The sequence below is a fragment of the Scyliorhinus canicula genome, chromosome 14, assembly GCF_902713615.1.
Source record: "Scyliorhinus canicula chromosome 14, sScyCan1.1, whole genome shotgun sequence".
Lineage (NCBI taxonomy): Eukaryota > Metazoa > Chordata > Chondrichthyes > Carcharhiniformes > Scyliorhinidae > Scyliorhinus > Scyliorhinus canicula.
The window spans coordinates 49860947-49887743 of record NC_052159.1 but is presented as its reverse complement, the minus strand read 5'-3'; the positions used below and the strand labels follow the sequence as shown (position 1 = coordinate 49887743).

Here is a 26797-nt window from a genome sequence, read left to right as displayed (position 1 = left end):
ATCAAGGTCGCAGGAGTGTACCTGCAAGCAGGAAGGTGGGTGGAAGTGTGTCTACTTTAATGCAAGGAGCATCCGGAATAAGGTAGGTGAACTTGGAGCGTGGATTGGTACTTGGGACTACGATGTTGTTGCCATTACGGAGACATGGTTAGAACAGGGACGGAATGGTTGTTGGAAGTTCCGGGGTATAGATATTTCAGTAAGAGTAGGGAAGGTAGTAAAAGAGGTGTAGGAGTAGCATTGTTAATCAAGGATAGTTTAAAGGCTGCAGAAAGGCAGTTCGAGGTGGATCTGCCTACTGAGGAAATATGGGCCGAAGTTAGAAATAGGAAAGGAGCGGTCACGTTGTTAGGAGTTTTCTATAGGCCCCCAAATAGTAATAGAGATGTGGAGGAAGAAATTTCAAAGCAGATTATGGATAGTTGTGGAGATCTCAGTGTAGTTGTCATGGGGGACTTTAACTTTCCAAATATTGATTGGAACCTCTATAGGTCAAACAGTTCTTGTTTTTGTACAGTGTGTGCAGGAGGGTTTCCTGACACAATATGTGGATAGGTCGACAAGAGGGGGGGCCACATTGGATTTGGTACTGCGTAATGAACCGGGCCAAGTGTTAGATTTATTTGTGGGAGAGCACTTTGGAGATAGTGACCACAATTCGCTGTCTTTCACTATTGCAATGGAGAGGGATAGGGCCATATGGCAGGGCAAGGTTTATAATTGGGGGAGAGGTAATTATGATGCGATGAGGCAAGAATTAGGGAGCATAAGGTGGGAACAGAAACTGTCAGGGAAAGGCACAAATGAAAAGTGGAGCTTGTTCAAGGAACAAATACTGCGTGTCCTTGATAGGTATGTCCCTGTCAGGCAGGGAGGAAATGGCCGTGTGAGGGAACCATGGTTCACAAAAGAGGTTGAATGTCTTGTCAAGAGGAAAAAGGAAGCGTATGTAAGGATGAGAAAACAAGGTTCAATTGGGTCGCTTGAGGGTTACAAGGTAGCAAGGAATGAGCTAAAAAAAAGGGCTGATGAGAGCTAGGAGGGGGCATGAGAAGTCACTGGCGGGTCGGATCAAGGAAAACCCCAAGGCTTTTTACTCTTATGTGAGAAATAAAAGAATGACCAGGGTGAGGTTAGGGCCGGTCAAGGACAGTAGTGGGAACTTGTGCATGGAGTCAGAAGAGGTAGGAGAGGCGTTGAATGAATACTTTTCTTCAGAGTTCACCAAGGAAAGGGGCTATGTTTTTGAGGATGAGAGTGTGTCCAGGCGGGTAGGCTGGAGGAGGTAGATGTTTTGAGGGAAGATGTATTAGCCATTTTAAAAAACCTGAGCATCGACAAGTCCCCTGGGCCAGATGGGATATATCCTAGGATTCTTTGGGAGGCAAGGGATGAGATTGCAGAGCCTTTGGCTTTGATCGTTGGGTCCTCACTGTCCACGGGAATAGTGCCAGAGGACTGGAGAATTGCAAATGTTGTTCCTCTGTTCAAGAAAGGGAATAGAAATGAACCTAGTAATTATAAGCCAGTTAGTCTTACTTTGGTAGCCGGTAAGTTAATGGAAAGGGTTCTGAGGGATAGGATTAATGACCATTTTGAAAGATGCAGCTTAATCGGGATAGTCAACACGGATTCATGAAGGGTAAGTCTTGCCTCACAAATTTGATTGAATTCTTTCAGGAGGCAACTAAGTGTGTAGATGAAGGTAGAGCAGTTGATGTTGTATACATGGATTTCAGTAAGGTGTTTGATAAGGTTCCCCGTGGTCGGCTCATGAAGAAAGTAAGGTGTAGGATAGAGGGAAATTTGGCCAATTGGATAAGTAACTGGCTATCACATAGAAGACAGAGGATGGTGGTGGATGGAAAATTTTCAGACTGGAGACCAGTTACCAGCGGTGTACCACAGGGATCAGTGCTGGATCCTCTGCTATTTGTGATTTTTATCAATGACTTGGAGGAGGGGGCTGAAGGGTGGGTCAGTAAATGTGCTGATGACACAGAGATTGGTGGAGTAGTGGATGAGGTGGAGGGCTGTTGTAAGCTGCAAAGAGACATTGATAGGATGCAGAGCTGGGCCGAAAAATGGCAGATGGAGTTTAACCCTGATAAGTGTGAGGTGATTAATTTTGGTAGAAAAAATTTGAATGCGGATTACAGGGTCAATGGCAGGGTTCTGAGGAATGTGGAGGAACAGAGATATCTTGGGGTTCATGTCCACAGATCTCTGAAGGTTGCCACTCAAGTGGATAGAGTCGTGAAGAAGGCCTATAGTGTGTTAGCGTTGAGTTTAAGAGCCGTGGGGTTCTGCTGCAACTGTACAGGACCCTGGTGAGACCACATTTGGAGTAGTGTGTGCAGTTCTGGTCACCTCATTATAGGAAGAATGTGGAAGCATTGGAAAGGGTGTAAAGGAGATTTACGAGGATGTTGCCTGGATTGGAGGGTAGGTCTTATGAGGAAAGTTTGAGGGAGCTAGGGCTTTTCTCATTGGAGTGAAGGAGGATGAGAGGCAACTTAATAGAGGTTTATAAGATGATGAGGGGGATAGATAGAGTGGACGTTCAGGGACTATTTCCTCGGGTGGATGTGGCTGTTACAAGGGGGCATAACGATAAGGTTCGGGGTGGGGGATATAGGAGGGATGTCCGAGGTAGGTTCTTTACGCAGAGAGTGGTTAGAGTGTGGAACGGACTGCCTGCTGTGATAGTTGAGTCGGACTGATACACCTTCAATTCACTGAGAGGCAGAGAAGGCGAGTAAACTTGGAGTGAACTTGGCAGTCCCTGGTCATGGCCTTGACCTCCTCGGTGGAGAAGGGCAGATTGCGGGCCTTAATGAAGTGGGTAAGCCGGATGACCCCCGGGTGACAGAGGCCATTGTGGATAGCCCGAAGTCGGTAATTTTGCGCGCTGGCGCATGTGCCAGCGGGATCTGTGGGGCTGCGAGCCCATGGGTCGGGCCTGGTGCGTTTTCGATTTCTGGGCCTAAGGCCGGCTCAGACATGCTCTAGCGAAGTGCCCCTTTTTCCCACAATCGCTACACCACGCTGTGCGGGCTGGGCCGGGGGTGTTGACCCTGGCTGCAGAAGTAGCACTGCGGTTCCCGGGCTGGGCTGGCAGATGCGCAGCAGAGGCCTGCGACGTAGTCGGGTCCGACGGGGGCCACGTCGAGGGTGTCCACGAGGGGTTCGTCCGGCCTGCGGGGAACGCACTGACATTCTGGTAGGCCACCTCTAGCGAGGTAGCTAGCTGTACCGTATCCCGCAGGTTGGAGGTCCCGTTTTCCAGCAGACGCTGCCTGATATAGTTCGAGCGGACCCCGCCACGTAGGTGTCCCGGATCTGTGAGTTCATGTGTTCCTCCGCCATCACATCTCAGTAGCTGCAGTTCTTCGCGAGTAGGGTCAGGGTTTCCAGATACCCGTCCAGCGATTCTCTAGCGCGTTGACGGTGAGTAGTGAGGAGGTGTCTGGCGAACACCTCATTTACAGGCTTCACAAAGTGTTCCTTGAGAGTTGCGACCGCCGCCTCGTATGTGGCCGCTTTCTCGATCATTACCGAGATTCGATGGCTCACCCGAGCGTGGAGGAGCCGCAGCTTGAGAGTCTCTGAGGGAGGCGTTGTGGAGGAGTTGAGGTAGGCCTCGAAGCATCGGAGCCAATGTTCAAATATTTACTTGGCTTCAGACACGCGGGCATCGAGTTTGAGCCTGTCTGGCTTTAAAGCGGCTTCCATAGTGCTGTCTATGACTAATAAATTGATATACCTTCAATTCTCTGAGAGGCAGAGAGAGTGAGTGAACAGTAGGCTTTATTAGTCATGAACTTGCCTAGCCAGAGTCAGTTGTACAGATGAATGCCGCCCACAGGCAGCCAGTCTATATATGGCCCCTGTGAGGGCAGAGCCAGAGGCAGAGCCATACCGGGGTTACAGTACAGTACCTGGAAGCAGTTCATATCTCCACTTCCAGGTCATAGGTCACAGGTTACAGTGTCATGTATGCATTATGGTGAATACATTCACCACACGGACACTTTATGAACTTTCAAGCGGTTATTGGATAGGAACATGGAGCACACCAGAATGACAGGGAGTGGTACAGCTTGATCTTGGTTTCGGACAAAGCTCGGCACAACATCGAGGGCCGAAGGCCTGTTCTGTGCTGTACTGATCTATGTTCTATACCTGGCCGACTTTATATAGAACACAATCATGAATGTCCTCGGTATCCCCATCCCCTCAGCGGGGAGCAGGTTCTCGGCGAGACTCACGGACAGACCGATGGCTCCAACACAATAGATCATGAGGGTTATGTCAATTACGTAATGCTAGATCTAGAATAGCCAGCCCCCTCATTGGCTCCTCAACATACTTCTCTAGAAATCCATCCCATCCATACTCCAGAATCTCGACTTCATCAGCGTTAGTGTAGCCATACAGTCTTCTTCAGCGTTAGTGTGGCCAAGTATAAAGTTATCCACTTCAATCAGAAAACTTAAAAAGCATGATTTTTTTTGAATGGTGAGAGACAAGGAAATAATTATATTCAAAGGGACCTGGATGTCCTTGCACTTGAACCAAAGGAAGTTAGCATGCAGGTACACCAAGCAATTACTAAATACATTATCTTCTTTTACAAAGGAATTGGAGTCTAAAAGTAAAGTAGTCTTGCTATAAATATATAGGACATTGGGACAGCCACACCGGAAGTACTGCAGCAGGTTCGGTTTCCTCATCTAAGGAATGAGTATAATGAAGGTTCATGAGACTGGTTTGTGTGATGAAGGGACTGCCCGCGAAGAGAGATTGAGTAGACTAAGGCTGGGACTTTGCGGCCCCACCATGGTGGGACCTGTCACAGGGGATGTGGTGCCAAATGTCTATTTACTTACAGTGGGATCAACCATCTCGGCAGCAGATGCAGCTGGAAATTCCCACCCATAGCCTACATTTCCTGATTTTTAGATGAGAAATGATCTAACATGCAAAATTATTCTTTATTGGCAGGATAGATACTGAGGAAGTATTGCCTAGGGAACCTAGAACAAGAGGTTACAGTCTTGGACTAAGGCAATGCTTCCCATACTTCTCAAGTCGTAGAACCCCAAGTGTCCTCCCAAAGGCATTGCAGAACCCCAAGCATCCTCATAATGTCAAGGTCCGTTTTTTGCCATGAAAGAGCTGCAAACACAGAAATCAAATGTAAACAAGTCTTTTCCAGTTATATCTGTGCATAAATGAGGAATTAGGAAGAGGCACACTGTCGCAAATATATTCTCCAGCTACATGGCCCCTCCTCCCATGCCCCCTTAAAATTAACCCCTGGAAGTAGTATCCACTTTAAGAGTGGGTAATCTGGTAATAATTAAAATGTTCCCCTATTTAAAAAAATACTCAAGTCTTTCCCGTTGTCATTTTTAATGGAAAGAATGATGCTGGAAAGCGGATTCACATTTCACACATATTAAGCTCGCTCCCTCAGACACACAATCATCCTCACATACACATACACATGCACATGCACACACACACACTCAACCCCTCTCACACACTCCCTCTCACACACTCTTCTCCTTATATACTCTTCCCCTCACACACACTCATCCTCACAAACACTCAACCTCTCACATACACGCTCTCTCATCCTCACACACACGCTCGATAATCCTCTCACACACAAGCGCTCATCTTCACACACACACTTATCCTCACAAGCACAAACACGCTCATCCTCACGCACACGTGCTCAATCGATCACACACACCATAAAACACAGAAGCAGAATTAGGCCACTCGGCCCATCAAGCCTGCCATTCAATCATGGCTGATATTTTTCTCATCCCCATTCTCCTGCCTTCTCCCCATAACCCCTTATCCCCTTATTAATCAAGAACCACTCTATCTCTGGCTTAAAGACACTCAGTGATTTGGCCTCCATAGCCTTCTAAGGCAAAGAGTTCCACAGATTCACCATCCTCTGGCTGAAGAAATTCCTCCTCATCTCTGTTTGAAAGGATCGTCCCTTTAGTCTGAGATGGTGTCCTCTGGATCTACTTTTTCCTACAAGTGGAAACATCCTCTCCATGTCCACTCTATCCAGGCCTCTCAGTATCCTGTAAGATCCCCCCTCATCATTCTAAACTCCAACGAGTACAGACCCAGAGTCCTCAACCGTTCCTCATATGACAAGCTGTTCATTCCAGGGATCATTCTTTTGAAACTGTTCTGGACCCTTTCCAAGGTTAGCACATCTTTCCTTAGATACGGGGCCCAAAACTGCTCACAATACTCCAAATGGGGTCTGACCAGAGCCTTATACAGCCTTAGAAGTACATTCCTGTTCTTGTATTCTGGCCATCTTGTCTGCTAACATTGCATTTGCCTTCCTAACTGCCACTGAACCTGTACGTTATCCTTCAGAGAATAGGGAACAAGGACTTCCAAGTCCCTTTGTGCTTCTGATTTCCTAAACATTTCCCCATTTAGAAAATAGTCTATGCCTAAATTCCTCCTTCCAAAGTGCATAACTTCACACTTATCCACATTGCATTTCATCTGCCACTTCATTGCCCACTCTCCTAGCCTGTCCAAATCCTTCTGCATCCCCCTTGCTTCCTGAATACAACATGTCCCTCTACAGATCTTTGTATCATCTGCAAACCTGGCAACAGTGCCTTCAGTTCCTTCCTTCAGATCATTAATGTATATTGTGAAAAGTTGTGGTCCCTGCACAGACCTCTGAGGCACACCACTAGTCACCTGCAGCCATCCTGAAAAAGACCGCTTTATCCCCACTCTCTGCCTTCTGCCAGTGAGCCAATCCTCTATCCATGCCAGTATCTTACCCTTAACACCATGGGCTTTTAACTTATTTAACAATCTCCTATGCAGCACCTTGTCAAAGGCCTTCTGGAAATCTAAATAAATCACGTCCACTGGTTCTCCTTTGTCTAACGTCCTTGTTACCTCCTCAAAGAACTCTAACAGATTTGTCAGACATGACCTCCCTTTTACAAAGCTGTGCTGACTCAGTCCTATTTTATTATGTACTCCGTGATCTCATCTTTAATAACAGACTCTAAAATCTTACCAATGACCGAAGGCAGGCTAACCGGCCTATAATTCCCATTTTCTGCCTCCCTCCCTTCTTTTTTTTTAATAAACATTTTATTGAGGTATTTTTGATATTATAACAACAACACAATAAACAATGTACATGAGAATATAAACATAGTGCAAAAGCCATCTCCTTCCCTTATAGGTCCCACCTTTATTAACCCCCCTACTCTAAGCTAAACTACGCCCCCCCCCCCCCCCCCCCCTCCCTCTGCTGACGATTAATTTTCCGCGAAGAAGTCGACAAACGGTTATAACCTCCGGGCGAACCCTAACAGTGACCCTCTCAAGGCGAACTTGATTTTCTCCAAACAGAGAAAACTAGCCATGTCCGATAGCCAGGTCTCCGACTTCGGGGGCTTTACCCTCCAAGGTAATAGTATCCATCTCTGGGCTACCAGGGAAGCAAAGGCCAGAACGTCTGCCTCTTTCTCCTCCTGGATTCCCGGGTCTTCCGACACCCCGAAAATCGCCACCTCTGGACTCAGCGCACCCTTGTTTTTAACACCGTGGACATGACATTTCAAAACCCCTGCCAAAATCCCCTAAGCTTCGGACATGCCCAGAACATATGGACGTGGTTCGCTGGTACTCCCGTATATTTTGCACACCTGCCTTCCACCCCAAAGAATCTGCTCATCCGGGCCACTGTCATATGAGCCCGGTGAACGACCTTAAATTGTATCAGGCTGAGCCTGGCACATGTTGCGGAAGCATTGACTCTACTCAACGCGTCCTCCCATAGACAATTCTTTATCTCTCCTCCCAGCTTCTCATCCCACTTACGATTCAGCTCCTCGGTCTGCGTCTCCCCTGACCCCATAAGTTCCTTGTAAATGTCCAAGACGCTCCCTTCTCCTACCCACCCTCTGCAAACTACCCAGTGCTGAATTCCCCTTAGCGGTAGGAGCGGGAAGGTTGACACCTGTTTACGTAGGAAGTCCCGCACCTGCAGATACCTGAATTTGTTTCCCTTTGCCTACCCAAACGTCTCCAGCGCCCTCGTACTCAGAAAGCTCCCCTCTATAAACATATCCCCCATCCTCTCAATCTCTGCTCTCCGACATATCCGGAACATCCCATCCATACTTCCTGGGGCAAACCGGTGATTATTACAGATTGGGGACCAGACCGATGCTCCCTCTGCTCCCACGTGTCTCCTCCATTGCCCCCAGACTCTCAGGGCCGCCACCACCACGGGGCTGATGGAGTACCGTGCCGGCGGGAACGGCAGAGGTGCAGTTACCTCCGCCCCAAACTGGTGCCCTTGCATGAAGCAGCCTCCATACGCTGCCTCCCTCCCTTCTTAAACAGTGGTGTTACATTAGCCACTTTCCAGTCCTCTGGGATTCTTCCTGCCTCCAGTGATTCCTGAAAGATCATCACCAATGCATCCACAATCTCCTCCGCTATCTCTTTTAGGACCCTGGGGTGCAGTCCATCCGGTCCAGGTGACTTACCCACCTTTAAATCTTTCAGTTTACCCAGAATCTTCTCCTTAGTGATGGCCACTGCACGCACCAAGTGATCGAAAACAAGCTGGATGAACTTAACGCCAGACTTACCTCTCAGAGGGAAGTAAGAGATTGCTGTGTGCTCTGTTTCACAGAGACATGGCTCACCCCTGCCTCACCGGACTGTGCCATACAACCTGAAGGCTTCTCAATTCACCGGGCGGACCACATGGCACCATCAGGCAAAGCGAAAGGTGGAGGGGTGTGCCCCTCATCAATCCCTCCTGATGCTTGGATGTGGCGACCCCGGCGACCTACTGCTCCCCAGACCTGGAATACCTGACCGTGAAGTGCCACCCATACTATCTTACGCGTGAGTTCACTTCAGCCATTTTCACAGCGGTCTACATCCCATCCCAGGCAGAAGTGAGGAAGGCCCTGGACGAACTATACACAATTATAAACAACTACGAAACAGAACATCCGGAGGCCTTGTTCATCATGGCCGGAGACTTCAACAAGGCCAACCTCAAGAGTGTACTGCCAAAATTCCACCAGCACGACTTCCGGTGGCGGCTATGAGGGAGTAAGTCGCCCATTTGGTGGCTCTCGCTCCGGTCAGACTTTTAGACCTTTTCCCCCGACTGTTTCAAACTTTTGAGCACTGGAGTGAAAAACAATAGCACACTAGATCTGAATCCATATAGAGTTGTATGGACTTAAGGAGCAGAAGGGAGCAAAAACAGGTGAAGAAGGGGCTGAACAAAGGTGGTGTGGAAGCTCAAGTGGGAGGAAAGATGGCCAACGAACGGACGGTCCAGACAGCACTGGACAACATGCTGCAGGTCATGAAAGAGAGCTTCGCAGCACTGAAGTGGGATAATTTGGAACGGCTCCAGAAAGCGGTGGACCAGAGGCTGGATACTCAGGATAAGAAGGTCCAGGCACTGGAGAAGACAGTGAAAGAGCAGGCGAATTTCTAAACGGTAGCGGACGTGGAAATTAGAAAGTTGAAGGAGCAACAATCAAGGCTGATGGACAGGCTGGAAGACCTGGAAAACAGGTCTTGCCGGCAGAATCTGAGAATCATTGGGCTCCTGGAGGGGGCCGAGGGAGTGGATGCCACGGCATATGTGGCAGACATACTGCAGAAGCTGGTGGGGGATGATCTCTTCCCGTGTCCATTGGAGCTGGACAGGGCACACAGAGTGCAGGCGAGGCAGCCGCGAGGGGGGTGGGGGGGGGGGGGGGGGGGGGGGGGGGGGGGGGGCGGGCAGGTTTCATAGGTTCGTGGACAAGGAGCGGGTTCTACAGTGGGCCAAGAGCACGAAGAGCTGCTCATGGAACAACAGTGTCCTGCACATCTACCAGGATCTGAGCCAGAAGGAGGGCAGACAAATTAAAGAAAACTTGTTCAAAAAGGTCAAGTTCAGGCTACTTTTTCCGGCGCAGCTTTGGGTCACATACTGGGAACAGCAACATTATTTTGACGACCCGGAGGAAGCGATGGACTTCACTAAGGGGCATGGACTGGTGCCGAACTGAGGACCCATGGACTCAAGTTAAGAGTGTTTCAAGGGATGTTTACATTTGTTTGTAGATTGCCCTTCGTGTTAGCGATGTCATTCGGCATGTTCTTTTACTTAAAATTGGGGGTGTTCTTGTGTTTGTGTTTGCCGGTTTGAAAGTTTTAAAGTTATAGTTAAAGTTTAAGTTATTGGGTGCTGGAGAGCTGTTTGGGTTCTTTTTGCTATTTTTCTGGGCATGTTCGGAGGGGGGTGGGTGGTAGCGCCCACCTCATTACACAGATTGAATTGCACTATTGTGGGGGCGAGCTTTGTTCTTTGTATGTTTTCTCATGTTTCGGTCCCAGAGCGATTGCTCGAACAGGGCTGTTCTGGGGAGGCGGTGTTGATGGGGGTCGGGGGGGGGGGGGGGGGGGGGGGGGGAAGCGGGGGGACAATAGGTGGTAGACATGGTGGCGCCGGAGTTGAGAGCCACCAGGCTAGCTGCTTTGAGCTAGTCAACAGGAGCGAAGTGGGGGGTGCGTATACAGCCAGTCTATGGCAGGGGTTAGGTTACAGGGGGTTGTTGCTGGGGGGGGGATGATCTGCTGACGAGGGAGGGAACTGAATCAGGTAACAGGAATGGGAGCTGCCAAGAGGCGGACCAGGGGAGGCACGGCACATGGCTGATCGGGGTGGGGGGGGCAGGGCGCCCTCCAACCAGGCTGATCACCTGGAATGTTAGAGGGTTAAATGGGCCGGTGAAGAGGGCGCGTGTGTTCATGCACTTACGGGCTCTGAAGGTGGATGTAATGTTGCTGTCGCGTCCTTTCTACGCCTTCCACCAAGGGGGATCCAGGACAGGGTAGTTTCCAGGGGTAAGGTAGGAGAGGGGAGAGTCTCAGATATTTATAAGGAGCTTATCGGAGCAGAGGACACAGGGACCGAGGAACTGAAACTCAAGTGGGAGGAGGAGCTTGGTGGGGAGTTGGAGGGAGGTGTATGGGCAGACGCTCTGAGGAGGGTAAATGCAACCTCAACATGCGCCAGTCTCGGCCTGATTCAGTTCAAGGTAGTTCACCGGGCCCACATGACGGTGGCCCGGATGAGCAAATTCTTTGGGCTAGAGGACAAGTGTGCTAGATGTGGGGAAGGACCAGCGAACCATGTTCTGGGCGTGTCCAAAACTCAGGGGTACCTGGCAGGGATTTGCGGACGTCATATCCCGGGTACCGAAAACAAGGGTGGCAATGAGTCCAGATGTGGCGATTTTTGGGGTGTCGGAGGACCCGGGAGTCCAGGAGGGGATGGAGGCCGACGTTGTGGCCTTTGCTTCCCTGGTAGCCCGGCGACGAATACTGTTGGCCTGGAGGGACTCAAAGCCCCCAAAGACCGAAGTATGGCTGTCGGACATGGCAAGTTTTCTTGGCTTGGAAAAAATCAAGTTCGCCTTACGAGGATCACTATCGGGGTTCGCCCGGAGGTGGCAACCGTTCATCGACTTCTTCGCGGGGAACTAATAGTCAGCGGGGGTGGGGGGGTAGAATAGTGTAAAGTAGGGGGGAAGAATAGGCGGGTCTATTTGCGAAAGAGGAACTGTTATTTGCGCTATGCTTTTGTAATTGGTATTTGCACACTAATGTGTATTGTTACTGTTTACAATGCCAAAAAATACCGCAATAAAATTGTCTTTAAAAAAAATAAATTCCACCAGCACATCTCCTGTCCCACCAGGGGCGACAACACTCTTGACCACTGCTACTCAAAAATCAAGGGCGCCTACCATTCCATCCCCCGACCGCACTTTGGGAAATTAGACCACAAGACAGTGCTTCTTCTCCCGGCATACAAGCAGAAACTCAAGCGGGAGAATCCAGCTAAGAAGGTTGTGCAGTGCTGGTCCGAGGAGACAGAAGAGCTCTTACATGAACGCTTAGAGACAGTGGACTGGTCTGTATTTAAGAACTCAGCGACCAATTTAAATGAGTATGCCACCACCGTCACAGACTTCATCAGCAAATGTGTGGACGACTGCATGCCAAAGAAAGCAGTACGTACGTTCCCCAACTGGAAACCATGGCTCAATCGCGAGATTGACTCCCTACTGAAGGACAGATCTGAGGCGTTCAAGGCAGACGACCCTGACCTATACAAGAAATCCAGGTACGACCTCCGCAAAGCCATCCGAGATGCCAAGAGAGAATATCAAACCAAGCTAGAGTCACAGACTCTCGGCGGTTGTGGCAAGGACTAAACAACATAGCGGGCTACAAAGCGAAGCAGAGCAGTATCTCTGGCAGCAGTGCACCCCTCCCCGATGAACTCAATGTATTCTATGCTCGGTTCGAGCAGGTAACCAACACTCTGCTGTCGACCAGCAGCCCATAATTCACCCGTACCCACCATCACAGCTTCCGAAGTCAGATCGGCCTTCCTGAAAGTGAAACCTCGGAAGGCGACAGGCCCAGACGGGATCCCTGGTCGTGCACTCAGAGCCTGTGCGGACCAGCTGACAAGAGGTATTCACAGACATCTTTAACTTGTCCCTACTCCACTCCGAGTTCCCCACCTGCTTCAAGAAGACCACCATCATACCGGTACCAAAGAAGAACCAGGCAACGTGCCTCAATGACGACCGTCCGGTGTCCCTGACTTCAGTTGTAATGAAGTTCTTCAAGAGGTTGATCATAAAGCGCATCACCTCCATACTCCCAGAACGCCTTGATCCACTGCAATTCGCATACCGTTGCAACCGGTCCACATCCGACGCCATTTCCCTGGCCTTACACTCATCCCTAGAGCATCTCGAAAACAAGGACTCCTACATCAGACTCCTATTTATTGACTACAGCTCTGCCTTCAACACCATAATCCCAGCCAAGTTCATATCAAAGCTCCAAATCCTCGGACTTGGCTCTCCACTCTGCAACTGGATCCTCGATTTTCTGACCAACAGACCACAATCAGTAAGAATGAACAACAACACCTCCTCCACAATAGTCCTCAATACCGGGGCCCCGCAAGGCTGCGTACTTAGCCCCCTACTCTACTCCCTGTACACTCATGACTGCGTGCCAACAATTGATTCCAACTCCATCTACAAGTTTGCTGATGATACGGTCATAGTGGTCCGGATCTCGAATAACGACGAGTCAGAATACAGGAAGGAGATAGAGAACCTAGTGGAGTGGTGTAGCGACAACAATCTCTCCCTCAATGCCAGCAAAACTAAAGAGCTGGTCATTGACTTCAGGAAGCAAAGTACTGTACACACGCCTGTCAGCATGAACGGGGCCGAGGTGGAGATGGTTAGCAATTTCAAATTCCTAGGGGTGCCATCTCCAAAAATCTGTCCTGGTCCACCCACGTCGCGCTACCACCAAGAAAGCACAACAGTGCCTATACTTCCTCAGGAAACTAAGGAAATTCGGCATGTTCACATTAACCCTTACCAACTTTTACAGGTGCACCATAGAAAGCATCGGGCTGCATCACAGCCTGGTATGGCAACTGCTCGGCCCAGGACTGCAAGAAACTTCAGAGAGTCGTGAACACCGCCCAGTCCATCACACAAACCTGCCTCCCATCCACTGACTCCATCTACACCTCCCGCTGCCTGGGGAAAGCGGGCAGCATAATCAAAGATCCCTCCCACGTGTCTTACTCACTTCTCCAACTTCTTCCATCGGGCAGGATATACAGAAGTCTGAGAACAAGCACGAACAGACTCAAAAACAGTTCTTCCCTACTGTCACCAGACTCCTAAATGACCCTCTTATGGACTGACCTCATTAACACTACACCCTGTATGCTTCATCCAATGCCAGTGCTTATGTAGTTACATTGTATACCTTGTATTGCCCTATTATGTATTTTCTTTCATTCCCTTTTCTTTTCATGTACTTAATGATCTTAATGCTCGCAGAAAAATACTTTTCACTGTACCCCGGTACACGTGACAATAAACAAATCCAACCCAATCCAATCCTCTGCCCCCGATTCTCCTGGTACCCTGGCATCCCACTGGTGTCTTCCATTGTGAAGACTGATGAAAAGTAACTATTCAGTTCACCTGCCACTATTACTTCTCCAACCATGTTTTCCAGTGGTCCATTGTCTGTATCTGATCTCTCTTACCTTTCATATATTGAAAAAAACTCTTCCTATCTTGGCGCTCATCCTCCCACACATGCGCTCATCTACGCACACATTCATACTCACCCTCACTCACACATCCTCACAGACACACACGCTCATCCTCACACACACGCTTATCCTCTCACACACACACACTCATCCTCACACACACACGGGCTCATCCTCACACACGCTTATCCTCTCACACACACACTCATCCTCACAAACGCACATGGGCTCATCCTCACACACTCTCACCCTCACACACACACACGGGCTCATCCTCACCCTCACACACACGGGCTCATCCTCATCCTCACACACACTGACTCCCTCTCAAGCACACTGACTACCTCTCACGCACACTGACCCTCACACACACGGGCTCATCCTCACCCTCACACACACGGGCTCATCCTCACCCTCACACACACGGGCTCATCCTCACCCTCACACACACTGACTCCCTCTCACGCACACTGACTCCCTCTCACGCACACTGACTCCCTCTCACGCACACTGACTCCCTCTCACGCACACTGACCCTCACACACACGGGCTCATCCTCACCCTCACACACACGGGCTCATCCTCATCCTCACACACACTGACTCCCTCTCACGCACACTGACTCCCTCTCACGCACACTGACTCCCTCTCACGCACACTGACTCCCTCTCACGCACACCGACTCCCTCTCACGCACACTGACTCCCCCTCACGCACACTGACTCCCCCTCACGCACACTGACTCCCCCTCACGCACACTGACTCCCCCTCACGCACACTGACTCCCTCTCACGCACACTGACTCCCTCTCACGCACACTGACTCCCTCTCACGCACACTGACTCCCTCTCACGCACACTGACTCCCTCTCACGCTCACTGACTCCCTCTCACGCACACTGACTCCCTCTCACGCACACTGACTCCCTCTCACGCACACTGACTTCCTCTCTCGCACACTGACCCTCTCACGCACACTGACTCCCTCTCACGCACACTGACTCCCTCTCACACACACCGACTCTCTCTCTCACACACTGACTCCCTCTCACACACACTGACCCTCTCACGCACCCTGACTCTCTCACGCACACTGGCTCCCTCTCACGCACACTGACTCCCTCTCACGCACACTGACTCCCTCTCACACACACTGACCCTCTCACGCACACTGACTCCCTCTCACGCACACTGACTCCCTCTCACGCACACTGACTCCCTCTCACGCTCACTGACTCCCTCTCACGCACACTGACTCCCTCTCACGCACACTGACTCCCTCTCACGCACACTGACTTCCTCTCTCGCACACTGACCCTCTCACGCACACTGACTCCCTCTCACGCACACTGACTCCCTCTCACACACACCGACTCTCTCTCTCACACACTGACTCCCTCTCACACACACTGACCCTCTCACGCACCCTGACTCTCTCACGCACACTGGCTCCCTCTCACGCACACTGACTCTCTCTCACACATTGACTCCCTCTCACGCACACTGACTCCCTCTCACGCACACTGACTCCCTCTCACGCACACTGACTCCCTCTCACGCACACTGACTCCCTCTTACACACACTGACTCCCTCTCACACACACTGACTCCCTCTCACACACACTGACTCCCTCTCACGCACACTGACTCCCTTTCACGCACACTGACTCCCTCTCACGCACACTGACCCTCTCACGCACACTGACCCTCTCACGCACACTGACCCTCTCACGCACACTGACCCTCTCACGCACACTGACTCCCTCTCACGCACACTGACTCCCTCTCACGCACACTGACTCCCTCTCACGCACACTGACTCCCTCTCACGCACACTGACTCCCTCTCACGCACACTGACTCCCTCTCACGCACACTGACTCCCTCTCACGCACACTGACTCCCTCTCATGCACACTGACTCCCTCTCACGCACACTGACTCCCTCTCACGCACACTGACTCACTCTAACGCACACTGACTCACTCTAACACACACTGACTCACTCTAACACACACTGACTCACCCTCACACACACTGACTCACTCTCACACACACTGACTCACCTTCACACACACTGACTCACCCTCAAACTGACTCACCCTCAAACTGACTCCCGATCACACACTGGCTCACACTTTCACACACACACTCACTCATCCTCACACACACTCTCTCCTTCCACGGCCTGAACCCCCCCCCCCCCCCCCCCCAATCCCCCCGCTCCTTTCCTGATGCCCTGCCTCTGCCTGTAGCCGATGCTACAGCTTCTTTTTGTCGCCGCTGCTGCCTCCCCTGTCATTGCTGTTGCCTTAGACTTCGACTTTCTTCCATTTCTCATCTCCTGCCGGCTCACCTTCATTATTGAATGGGCCCAGGAACAGTGAGATGAAATAAATCAAATGGGCCAATCAGAGCAATGGCTCTCAGAGGGCCATATGCTAATAAGCTGACAAGTAAGCCTGTCAACATTCTGTTTGGCCTATTTGTTTTCTCTAATTGTTTTAAAATGTTGAGCATTGGATCCGACATTTGCCCTGGGGTTCCTCGGACCCCAGCATGGGAACAGCTGGACTAAAGGGTTGACTCTTCAGGACAGAGATAAGGAGTTATTTCATTTGTCATAGAAATTCCCAATCTGAGAGAGCTGTGAATGCTCAGTTGCTGAGTATATCCAATTCAGCGCTTGTTAGATTTTTAGGTACAAAGGAAATTAAGGAATAAGGGGATAATGGAGCAAAGTGGAGTTGAGGTTGAAGATCAGTCGTGATCTTGTTCAATGGTGGAGCAGGATTGGAGGACCAAATAACCGATACCCTTAAGTCCATATTTATAAAATGCTAAGTTCTATTGACCTTTCTTATGGGTTTATCTACTTGCATTTATATTGACACAGAGGAAACTGCCTCATGAGCGTATGTAATTGCATTGTTTATAACTCTTGAAATGTTTGTCTGAGAGACCTTAAATTTTAATGCCACGTGGCACACTTCATCAGGTTTTGATGAGCTAGAATAATTGAGAATACCATACAGACATTCAAATTGGCAAACAGAATACAGGCAGGCTTGTAAAATTATACGAGCCATGAGAGTGATAAATTCAGTCATTACAGCATTTTAGAGCTATTCCATTCCTCGGAATATCTCTGGAGTTCTCATCTTAACTGTCAAGTAACACAGAACTTTTGCATGTAAAAGTCAAATATAACATACAATCTGGTTTAAAAAAAGCTCTGAAGTCAGCACAGTGCACATTTCTCATGATAAACAACTGTGACTGGCCATGAAATCTTCCATTTTCTTCACTCACGCATCAGACAGTTATAAATCAGAAATCACCACTGTTACAAGAGACTCATGGATTAGACTCTAAATGGCATCACAGCATCGCATTCCCCTATTTTCTTTCATTGGATCCGTGTACAAGCAAAGAAAAACTGGAAAAGCCAAATGTTCCCAAGGTATTTTAAATTGCACTTTGCTTTGTTTTAAACAACATAAGTCTGTGGAATGAGCTCTTTTCCTTCTGACAAGCCAGGCAACTGAGTCAGTGATGTTTAAAAGTCTCCAAATCAAGTTACTAACAAATCTGTACACGGCTATAGGACTTTCTCTTGGTCTGAAATGGAGTGGGAGAACGATCCCATTCATCCAAAGCCATGATCTTCAGTCAAGATTGACAGAAGCAGAGGTGTTGCAGGTGTTGTGTTTAAGTGCCTGAAGAGTTGCATTAATAAGGCTGTTTTTGATTGTGGCCAACTAAGTTCATACGATCTGCTGGTGCAATGGCTTAAATAATTATCTGGGAGATAATGGTGCTGTTCGAACTTCCTGGGCTAGTGCGCGGTCAATTCCAGTCCCACCTGACTCAGAGTCGCAACACAATTGAAATGAACAAATAACTCTCAGAAACACCTGCAGACTTTGGCCCTTGCCTGCCCAATAATTATAGTCACAAGGTTTGTAAATTTAAACACAATTAATTTTATTAATAACAATAACTATAATTCAATGTGCACCAAATAAAACTGGTTAACTATTACCTAACTCCTAACCCCCCCCCCCCTTTACTTGGCCTCATCCACTAAACAAACACACACACACATAAAACAGACATACAAAGAGAGGGGAAAAGACAGGTGTAAAAATAATGATGAAAGCAAAAAGGATAAGAGTTTTTGTTTCAGATGGCTGTCTTCTAGTACACCTTCCTTTAGTTTAAGCTTTCAGCTAGAGGTTTATGATTTTAGTATTTGATGGTTGTCACTGTATATTCACCCAGGTTCTCTGTAGATTCAGAAATACAGCAGCTATGAGGCTTTTCTAGCGAAAGAGAGAGAGAGACTCACACAGCTTCTCCGCTGAGCGCCCAGGACCTGACTATCCTTTCCTTGATTCTCTGAAATCCATCCCACTGAGGTAGGACCCAGGCTCTACTGCCTGTTACCGGGCAGAATACAGTCTTTTGGCCAATTCATTAGCCACCAGCCAACCAATCAAACCGAGTCCCTCCTATCGCTCAGATGCCAAAGTCTGGGTTCTGCTGTTCGAAAGCTATCACAGTGTATTATATTGTAACTTTTGAGTTTCTCACCTGCTCTGCTCGATTTTAATATATATGTCCATTAAACAAAAAGTAGAACGTCAGAGTAAAAGAAATGTTGAATAAGGGAAACAGCAAGAAGGGCCCTTACAGTGCCAAGTTACAAAAATATGATAGCCAGTGGTGGTGAAAAAATACATCAGCGATCCCTAATTATATTATATTTGTAACTCTGTCAGCTTGATAAGTCTTTGGGATCCAATTCTGGCATCCTGTACTCCCGATTTTAATTCACTATCATTGGTCACTGTGTTTTCAGTTGCCTTGGTCCTAAGCTTTGCAATACCTGACCTAAACCTCATCATCTCGCCAATGTCCTCTTATCCTTTAAGATGTTCCTAAAAACCTATTACTTCGATCAAGCATTTGGCTATCTGTGCTGATTGCTCCTTCTGTGGATCACTCTCATATTTTGATCGATAAGCCTCTTGTGAAGCACCTCAGAATGGTTTGCTGTGTTAAAGGCGCTATATAACTGCAAGTTATTTTTGTTGTCATTCGTTTATTTCTCCAAGTTCCAAAGCTGAGCCAGGTTCAATCAATGGTAGACTGAAATATTGCTGACATACACTGGATTACAAAATCTGCCAGAGGGTTGATTTTGTTTGCGGCTTCCATACAATTCAATGCAATGTAACTATACATTTAATGAATTCTTTAAGAAATACAGTGAAACATAAGAACATAAGAACTAGGAGCAGGAGTAGGCCATCTGGCCCTTCGAGCATGCTCTGCCATTCAATGAGATAATGGCTGATCTTTTGTGGACTCAGCTCCACTTCCCCACCCGAACACCATAACCCTTAATCCCTTTATTCTTCAAAAAACTATCTATCTTTATCTAGAAAATGTTTAATGAAGGAGCCTCAACTGCTTCACTGGGCAGGGAATTCCATAGATTCACTTCACCCAAACATTTTACATTCATTCATTGTAATGAACAACTGTCAAAATACTTTGAATAAAGTGATTTATTTAATTTGAAAACAAATTGTTATAGTTTGTCTCCTGAGCTATTTTGTGGGCTAAAAGAGAGGTGGAAATGACACATTGGCTCTGACATTTTAGCAAGATTTATGAGTTATGCACAGCTGATTTGACATCCAATTTTTCATACTTCTGTGCCAGGAAAAGGTTGGTCTGGTCTCTTCATGACCTCACCCACCTCGTTGACAACTGGTAAAATGTTCTGTGACTGCCCATAATATATTCTTTTTAAAACATTGCTCCAGTGATAATTTTAAATGCGGTTCTCTAGCAGTGAATTATAAACTCAGATGAAACTTTTTTAACTCCAAGTTATAGCAGTCAAACAACTTGACATTCCTGTGTCATTAACCTAACATATGAAAGGAATGAGGATACAATGATCATGCAGGTAAAGGATTGCTTTTATCAAGTAAATGTGTGTGTGCAATCTGCATATTGGAGCTTTATCTGCACCTATCTCAGTCACTGACTGCTCAGACAGCGATTATACTGGCTAACCTGTCAGTCAAGATATAATTATGTGTACAGTGACTCTTCACCCAACTTTACAACATAACAATTTATGAACACCATAAAGCACGAACAAGATATTTTTATATTCTTGGCCAAAGTATCTACTTTATTGACCCGTGTGTTTATTTATTTTTGGTATCAAATGATCAATTTTTTGTTCATTCATATAGCTCTTATATCCTATCCTTAAACCACTTCCTTGTCAGATGTATTAGAAGGGCAACAAAGTCACACCAATTTCACCATGACCAAAAATGGTGAAATTAATCCTAATAGTTACCAACATTCTACCTCCTCCCAAGACTGAGTGCGCTAATGTCAACTTCATCTAGATTCCAACAAAATGCATTTGTTGAGGCCATTTCATTGTATTTATATTTAAGTAAATTTACCTTCTAATAAAGAACCTACAGGTTTTATTACCCCTAATTTCTCCCACACACCCAGCACCAATCAATTCCTACATCACATCACATTGCTGAGGAATGGGGGCGGGGGAGGTGCAACTTCTGTTGTTATCTCAGCTGTTCTTTACTTAACAGCAGCCCACTGAGGATTTGTACACCTACTTTCTCTTCTAAATGCAAGGAGGTACATCATTTCTATTTGGTATCTTCTTGTGAGACAAGGACGGCACAGCCTCAACACCAGGGACCCAGTTCGATTCTGACCTCGGATGACTATCTAGGTAGACATGATGTGGAGATGCCGGCGTTCACCTGAAGAAGGAGCCGTGCTCGGAAAGCTCGTGTTTGAAACAAACCTGTTGGACTTTAACCTGGTGTTGTAAGACTTCTTACTGTATCTAGGTAGAGTTTGTACATTCTCACGGTGTCTGCTTGGGTTTCCTTCAGGTGTCTAGTCTCCTCCCACAGTCCAAAGATGTGCAGGTTAGGTGCATTTGCCATGTTAAGTTGCCCTCTAGTGTCCAAAGGATAGGTGGAGTTATGTAATATTAATAATAGTAATCGCTTATTGTCACAAGTAGGCTTCAATGAAGTTACTGTGAAAAGCCCTTAGTCACAACATTCCGGTGCCTGCTTGGGGAGGCCGGTATGGGAATTGAACCCGTGCTGCTGCCTTGTTCTGCATTACTGCCAACTGTTTAGCCCACTGTGCTAAACCAGCCCCTGGGTTTAGGGTGGGGAAGTGAGCCTAGGTAGGGTGCTCTTTCAGAGGTTGATGCAGGTTTGATGGGACGAATGGCCTCCTTCTGCACTATGATATTTATGATAATGAAGGTTCAGTTTAAGAACTGAGAAAAGACAGGGAAGAAAGGTGGGAAAGAGAATCTGCCTCTGCACTGCTGAAGGGTCTGTGATTCTAACTAGATATCGAATCTGAGATTCAAACGTGAGACCTGAAGATTTGGAATCAACCACTAGACACCAAATCAGGTGTAAGCTAAATCCTTTTCCTTCTCTGCATGTAGAGAAGTATTGAGTATCCACTTATAGCCTCCCTCTATGGCATATTGATACACTGCCTAATTTACTACGATGGTACATGTTACAAGGCTATGCAGCTTTATTTTAGAAAGTATGATTTTTTTCAAACTTTCAACTAACTGGACCTGTACGAGCGGTAAATGGTTTTTGCAATATGTTTATGGTTTCATGTATATTGTTTATTTTGTTGTTGTTACTATACCGAAAATACCTCAATAAAATGTTTATATAAAAAAAATAACTGGAACGTTTGCAGTTCAAACGGAGACACAGTATAAAGATTAAAAATGCAAGGCCCCATTCAAGGTTGAAGGTGAGAAACCATCAAATCACCCTCAGGGGAGTGTGAAGAGAGAGACAGTTCCTATATTCCAGATACCCATCGAAGTTCGGAACTCTCGAAGGAAGTGACATTAAAAATGCAAAGTACTAGACATTGAAACAATGGCTATCACAGACAGACTCCACCAAAACCTTTTGGAAATCCTTAAAGGGTGAAGTATCCCAAGGTAAGGTTGCCAGCCACTAGAGAGGATTGCAAGAGACACAGGCAGTGTCCAGAAAGTCTTTGGCAGAAGATCTCGTAATAATTGCAACAACTGCTTTATCTGACTGCTTCGAAGAAACCAGCTAACCTGTATCAGCCACAGTGTTAAAAAACTTACGCTTCAAGGACAATCAAAGGACAACTAAACACATATTCTTTTACCTTTTAAAAAAACTGAACTCTATACCCCTCATTTCCAATACGTGTGCATGCATGCATGTTGAGCCCTAATGACAGCATGTTGTGCCCAAATGCTTAATGTTGCATTTATTATTATTCTCGCATTTAGTTAATAAATTTGCTCTTTCTTTGACTCAAACCTTGTTTGATTGGCTCCTTATTGCTCACAGCTTAGTTAAATACATTCCAAGTGGGAAAAGGCATATCACTGTAAAGAAGAAACTTATACATTTGTTGTGACCAACCAAGGAGATTGATTAGAGGGAAGCCAGTTCATCCTTTCTCACTTGGTCGTAACAGAAGAAATGCTAAATGAAAAAGCACAATACTATATCACAATTTATTGACAATTAAAATTTCTGTGCCTATTCAGTAATCCGACAGGTGAGAAATGTTGTCGGCATTGAATGATGGAAAGGCTTACGATGCTAAATGAAAGATGCTCACAAAGATGCATATTTTAAGGTTTATAATCAATACAAGATTTGAAAAGAAGGAATGACTTACATCCAAAGAATCTTCATTCACTATAAGTAGTGACATACTTTGGGACACCAGCTTGCAGGAATAACCTGTTAAAAGAACAGAAGCGCGTGCCAGTTGAAACAGACAACCTAAACACAACACTGACAATTACAAAAGTCGCAGAATAATACTTGTACTACGTTTCTTTTTCGCTCCAAATTTCAAGCACAAGTATGAATATTTTGAAAAATATCTAAGGAAAGGACTCCTAGTTTACTTATGATGGAAGTCACCAGGACCAAAGAAACAACTTTCAGTACTATCATATCAATGCAGTTTCAACTAAAAACTTCTAATGGCTCAGCTGATAAAGTCATTGTTCACCTTGGCACTGAACCATACATATGAGGAAGCTGGCATGTTAAATCTTCACTCCACACCTCACCATTCAGAATGGGACCCAATTCACCTTCCCATTTCATCCTCACCTCATTCAGTGGAGAATATTCTGCTGAGAAGATATGGCCAACTGTGCCCAAAAATGTTCTACCTTCAGACCCAACCGAAGGCAAAATCCTCCTCAATAGGGAAGAGGGTGGTGCCAAGGGAAAGAAGGGGAAAGTCTTGCGCAAATAAAATCACAAATCTGGAAGTACCTAAAAAGACTGGAATCAGGCAGTTGGAATTTCTCCACCAATCCCTTAAAACTGGCAAACTCACAAACATATCTCCAAACCCTCCGCCTCAAATGTCGTGTCCAAACTTGCTGGCAGAAAAAAAGTAGTTGTTGCAGGTGGGGGCTAGCGAAGAAAGGGAACAAAGCTTAAAATGCTGCCTGAACTGCTTCAAATCTTTCAGGGTGGACATCACCACTGGATTCAGGGAAAATCTTATCGGAGAGAAAGGCAATGATGCAGTAACAAGGCCAGAAACAGTGCAGGAACTCACTTCCATCTGTCTCCATTTGGAATCAAGATCACTGAACAACAACTATATCTTCTGAATATTGGCTGTCCAATAGTAAAACAATAAATTGGGTAGAGCCAAGCCCCCGACTAAAAGGCCCACGGATCCTTGGAGTCTTACCCGTCCAAATAAAGGAAGACATTCATTTGTTGTTTTTACAAAAAACATCTTGGGGATAAAAATGGGGGGACATTGAAAAATAAATAAAAATCTCGGGAGTACGTTCATCTTAATAGTCCGAACTATGCCTGCCAAGCTCTAGTGTCAAATTAACAAAGTGCGGTGCATGGTCTGAAATCACAACACTCAGCAGCCACCACAGAAGGGAGGAGAGACCTATCCACCACAAAATAGTACACTTGATGCACGTGAGAAAAATGAAAAATCTTTGTCACCTGGGTGTAAAAAGAACCAAGGATCTAACCCCCCTGATAGAGTCAGAGATTTGGGATTGGACCGTTTCAGACTCGGGTTCAGAATACAATTTAGTTCCCCACCCAAAATAAGCTGATGTGAATGCAAATCGGGGAGGGAGGCCAGCAGATTATTAATAAAATTCATATTGTCCCCATTTGGTGAACAGATATTAACCAGAACCAAAGGAGTGCCCATTAAAGAGCCACAGAAAATAACATATCTGCCATTGGGGTCGGCCAAGATCCTAGAGGCAGAAAACTGAGCCCTTTTATTAATTAATACTATCACACCCCTGGCCTTACCATCGAAGCCCGAATGAAACACTTGTCCTACCCCGTTCACAGCCCTGTCTTGTCCCTGCAAATGAGTCTCTTACAAAAACACCACCGCATCGGAATTTAAACTCCTAAGGTGAGCAAATATTCTCAGCATTCTACTGGGCCTGAAGTTGCAGGTGACTAAGCGAATTAGGGGTCTACTACCCCCCCCCCCCCCCTCCCTCAGTCCGGAGTCAGCTGTTACTGATGCCTGGTCAGCACTCAGCAGTGGCTAAGCAGCACGGTGGTGCAGTGGCTTAGCCCTGCTGCCTCACGGCGCCGAGGTCCCAGGTTCGATCCCGGCTCTGGGTCACTGTCCGTGTGGAGTTTGCAAATTCTCCCCGTGTTTGCGTGGGTTTCACCCCCACAACCCAAAGGTGTGCAGGGTAGGGTTGTGGGGGTGAAGGGCACGCTAAATTGCCCTTTAATTGGAAAAAATGAATTGGGTACTCTAAATTAAAAAAAAACAAAACAAGCAGTGGCTAAGTTCTCTGCTAGGGTTTCCTTGCTAGGAGTCATCAGGGTTATCTTGTTTATTTGATCGCTCATACCCATTTATACAAAAGAACAGAGCCATATTATTGACATGCAATGAACCTCTCAATGACGGACAGAGGCCATCAGGCTCTGTAATGGGCTAATAGTTGTTCAGACAGGAGTGTCCCGAAGAACAATAGATCTGGGGCATCTTGTGTATTCCCACTAACGGGTTTAAATCGGACTGGGACAATGAAATTTGGCCAGGTGTGGGCATATCCCCCTGATTCTGTGCGAGCAGAATTTTTACCCTCAATCTGTTTAATCCGTAAGTTGCCTGCTCATTTCTGGACCCAATTTCCAATTATCTCCCTCGTGTGACACCTCACTTCCTAGTGAGAAAATGAACCGTCAATATATAGAGATGGCTTCATTTTCTGAACCCTTTTCAATTTTAAACATTTCTTAAGATTATATACAGTTTACATTCTATACGGTACATAGCATTTAAAAACAATTTTTAAGCAAGGAAATCATTAAAAATAAATTAAAAAGCAAAATCACATGAATATAGTCCGTTGTAGTCTTTTCCCATACCACAGTCATGCATTAGTTCTGTCCAAGTAGTCCTGGTATTATAAGACATAACAGTGGTCTCAGTGATAGTCCCCATAGACACAAACTTCTTCAATAATTCAGATGGCTTTACCAGCAGAATTTTACACGTGATTATACGACAGATTGTTGCTCGTTGCTGCAGGATTCATCATCAGTTTGTTATATTTATCAATGGTTTTGGATCCTGCTTCTTTTTGAGGATAGCCAAAACAATTGGTAACAGCTGGTGTATTTGGACAGTGTCAAACACCGGTCATTGCATGTCGAAAAGTGTGCTGACTATTCTGGCTACTTTTGTACCAGCTCTTCAGCCTCCAGATTCCGTATTCCACAAGGGACAATGCTCTCTGTGAAATGATGAGACATTTTAGAGAAGTTTTAGCCTTTCATCTGTTCCTCCTGTCCAGATCCTAGTGTCATCACTTCCTGTATCACTATTATGATAAGAATTTGGCTGCTCTTGGAGCTCCACAGTTCCTGCAGTTTCTTTCATTACAACTTGTGAGTAGCTCTGTCCTTTGTTGTCATTCCTCTTCGATCTCATGCAGATGATTGCTGGCAGGTTGGAGTTCTTGTGCAATCTGATGCTGGATCTCAGCTTTTTTCTGAATCTGCCTTTCCAGACTCGTTTTCTCTTCTGTCTGATGCCCCCTGCCAAATTAAGTTCCCATGCCAGCTGCTTCTTAGCCTTCCTTTCTCCATTCAGTCTGTCAAAGGGTTTTATTTCTCATTTACACACATTAGCCAACTTGTTCCTGCATCCCATAAGATCTTAATTGCCTTGACTACTAAAGTTTGTACACATGAATAAATTTTGCCCTCACAAACAAAATCCTTCAAAAGGTCTGGGGCTGGATTCTCCATAGCCCAGCGCCGGAATCGTGATCAGCGATCGGGCGGAGAATGGATTCCGACGATGGAATCAGGGCTGGGGGTTTGACGCCGGTCCACCTTGCTCTGCCCCCTCCAAACCAGCATCATCATGGTGTGCGCCGCGCGCCATTTCAACGCCGTTGGCGCATCATTGGCCGGCCCA

The 26797-nt window shown here is 46.8% G+C and overlaps 1 protein-coding gene across 7 annotated transcripts in view; it reads right to left on the bottom strand.

The window, feature by feature from the left end:
* atp8a2 (ATPase phospholipid transporting 8A2) overlaps window positions 1–26797 on the bottom strand; it is a 792435-nt gene that overhangs the window by 387977 nt on the left and 377661 nt on the right. For all 7 annotated transcript variants that reach the window (XM_038818743.1, XM_038818747.1, XM_038818746.1 and 4 more), the window contains one exon: window positions 23009–23073. In XM_038818743.1, coding sequence (XP_038674671.1) covers window positions 23009–23073 — 65 coding nt within the window. The remainder of the gene's footprint in view (window positions 1–23008; window positions 23074–26797) is intronic.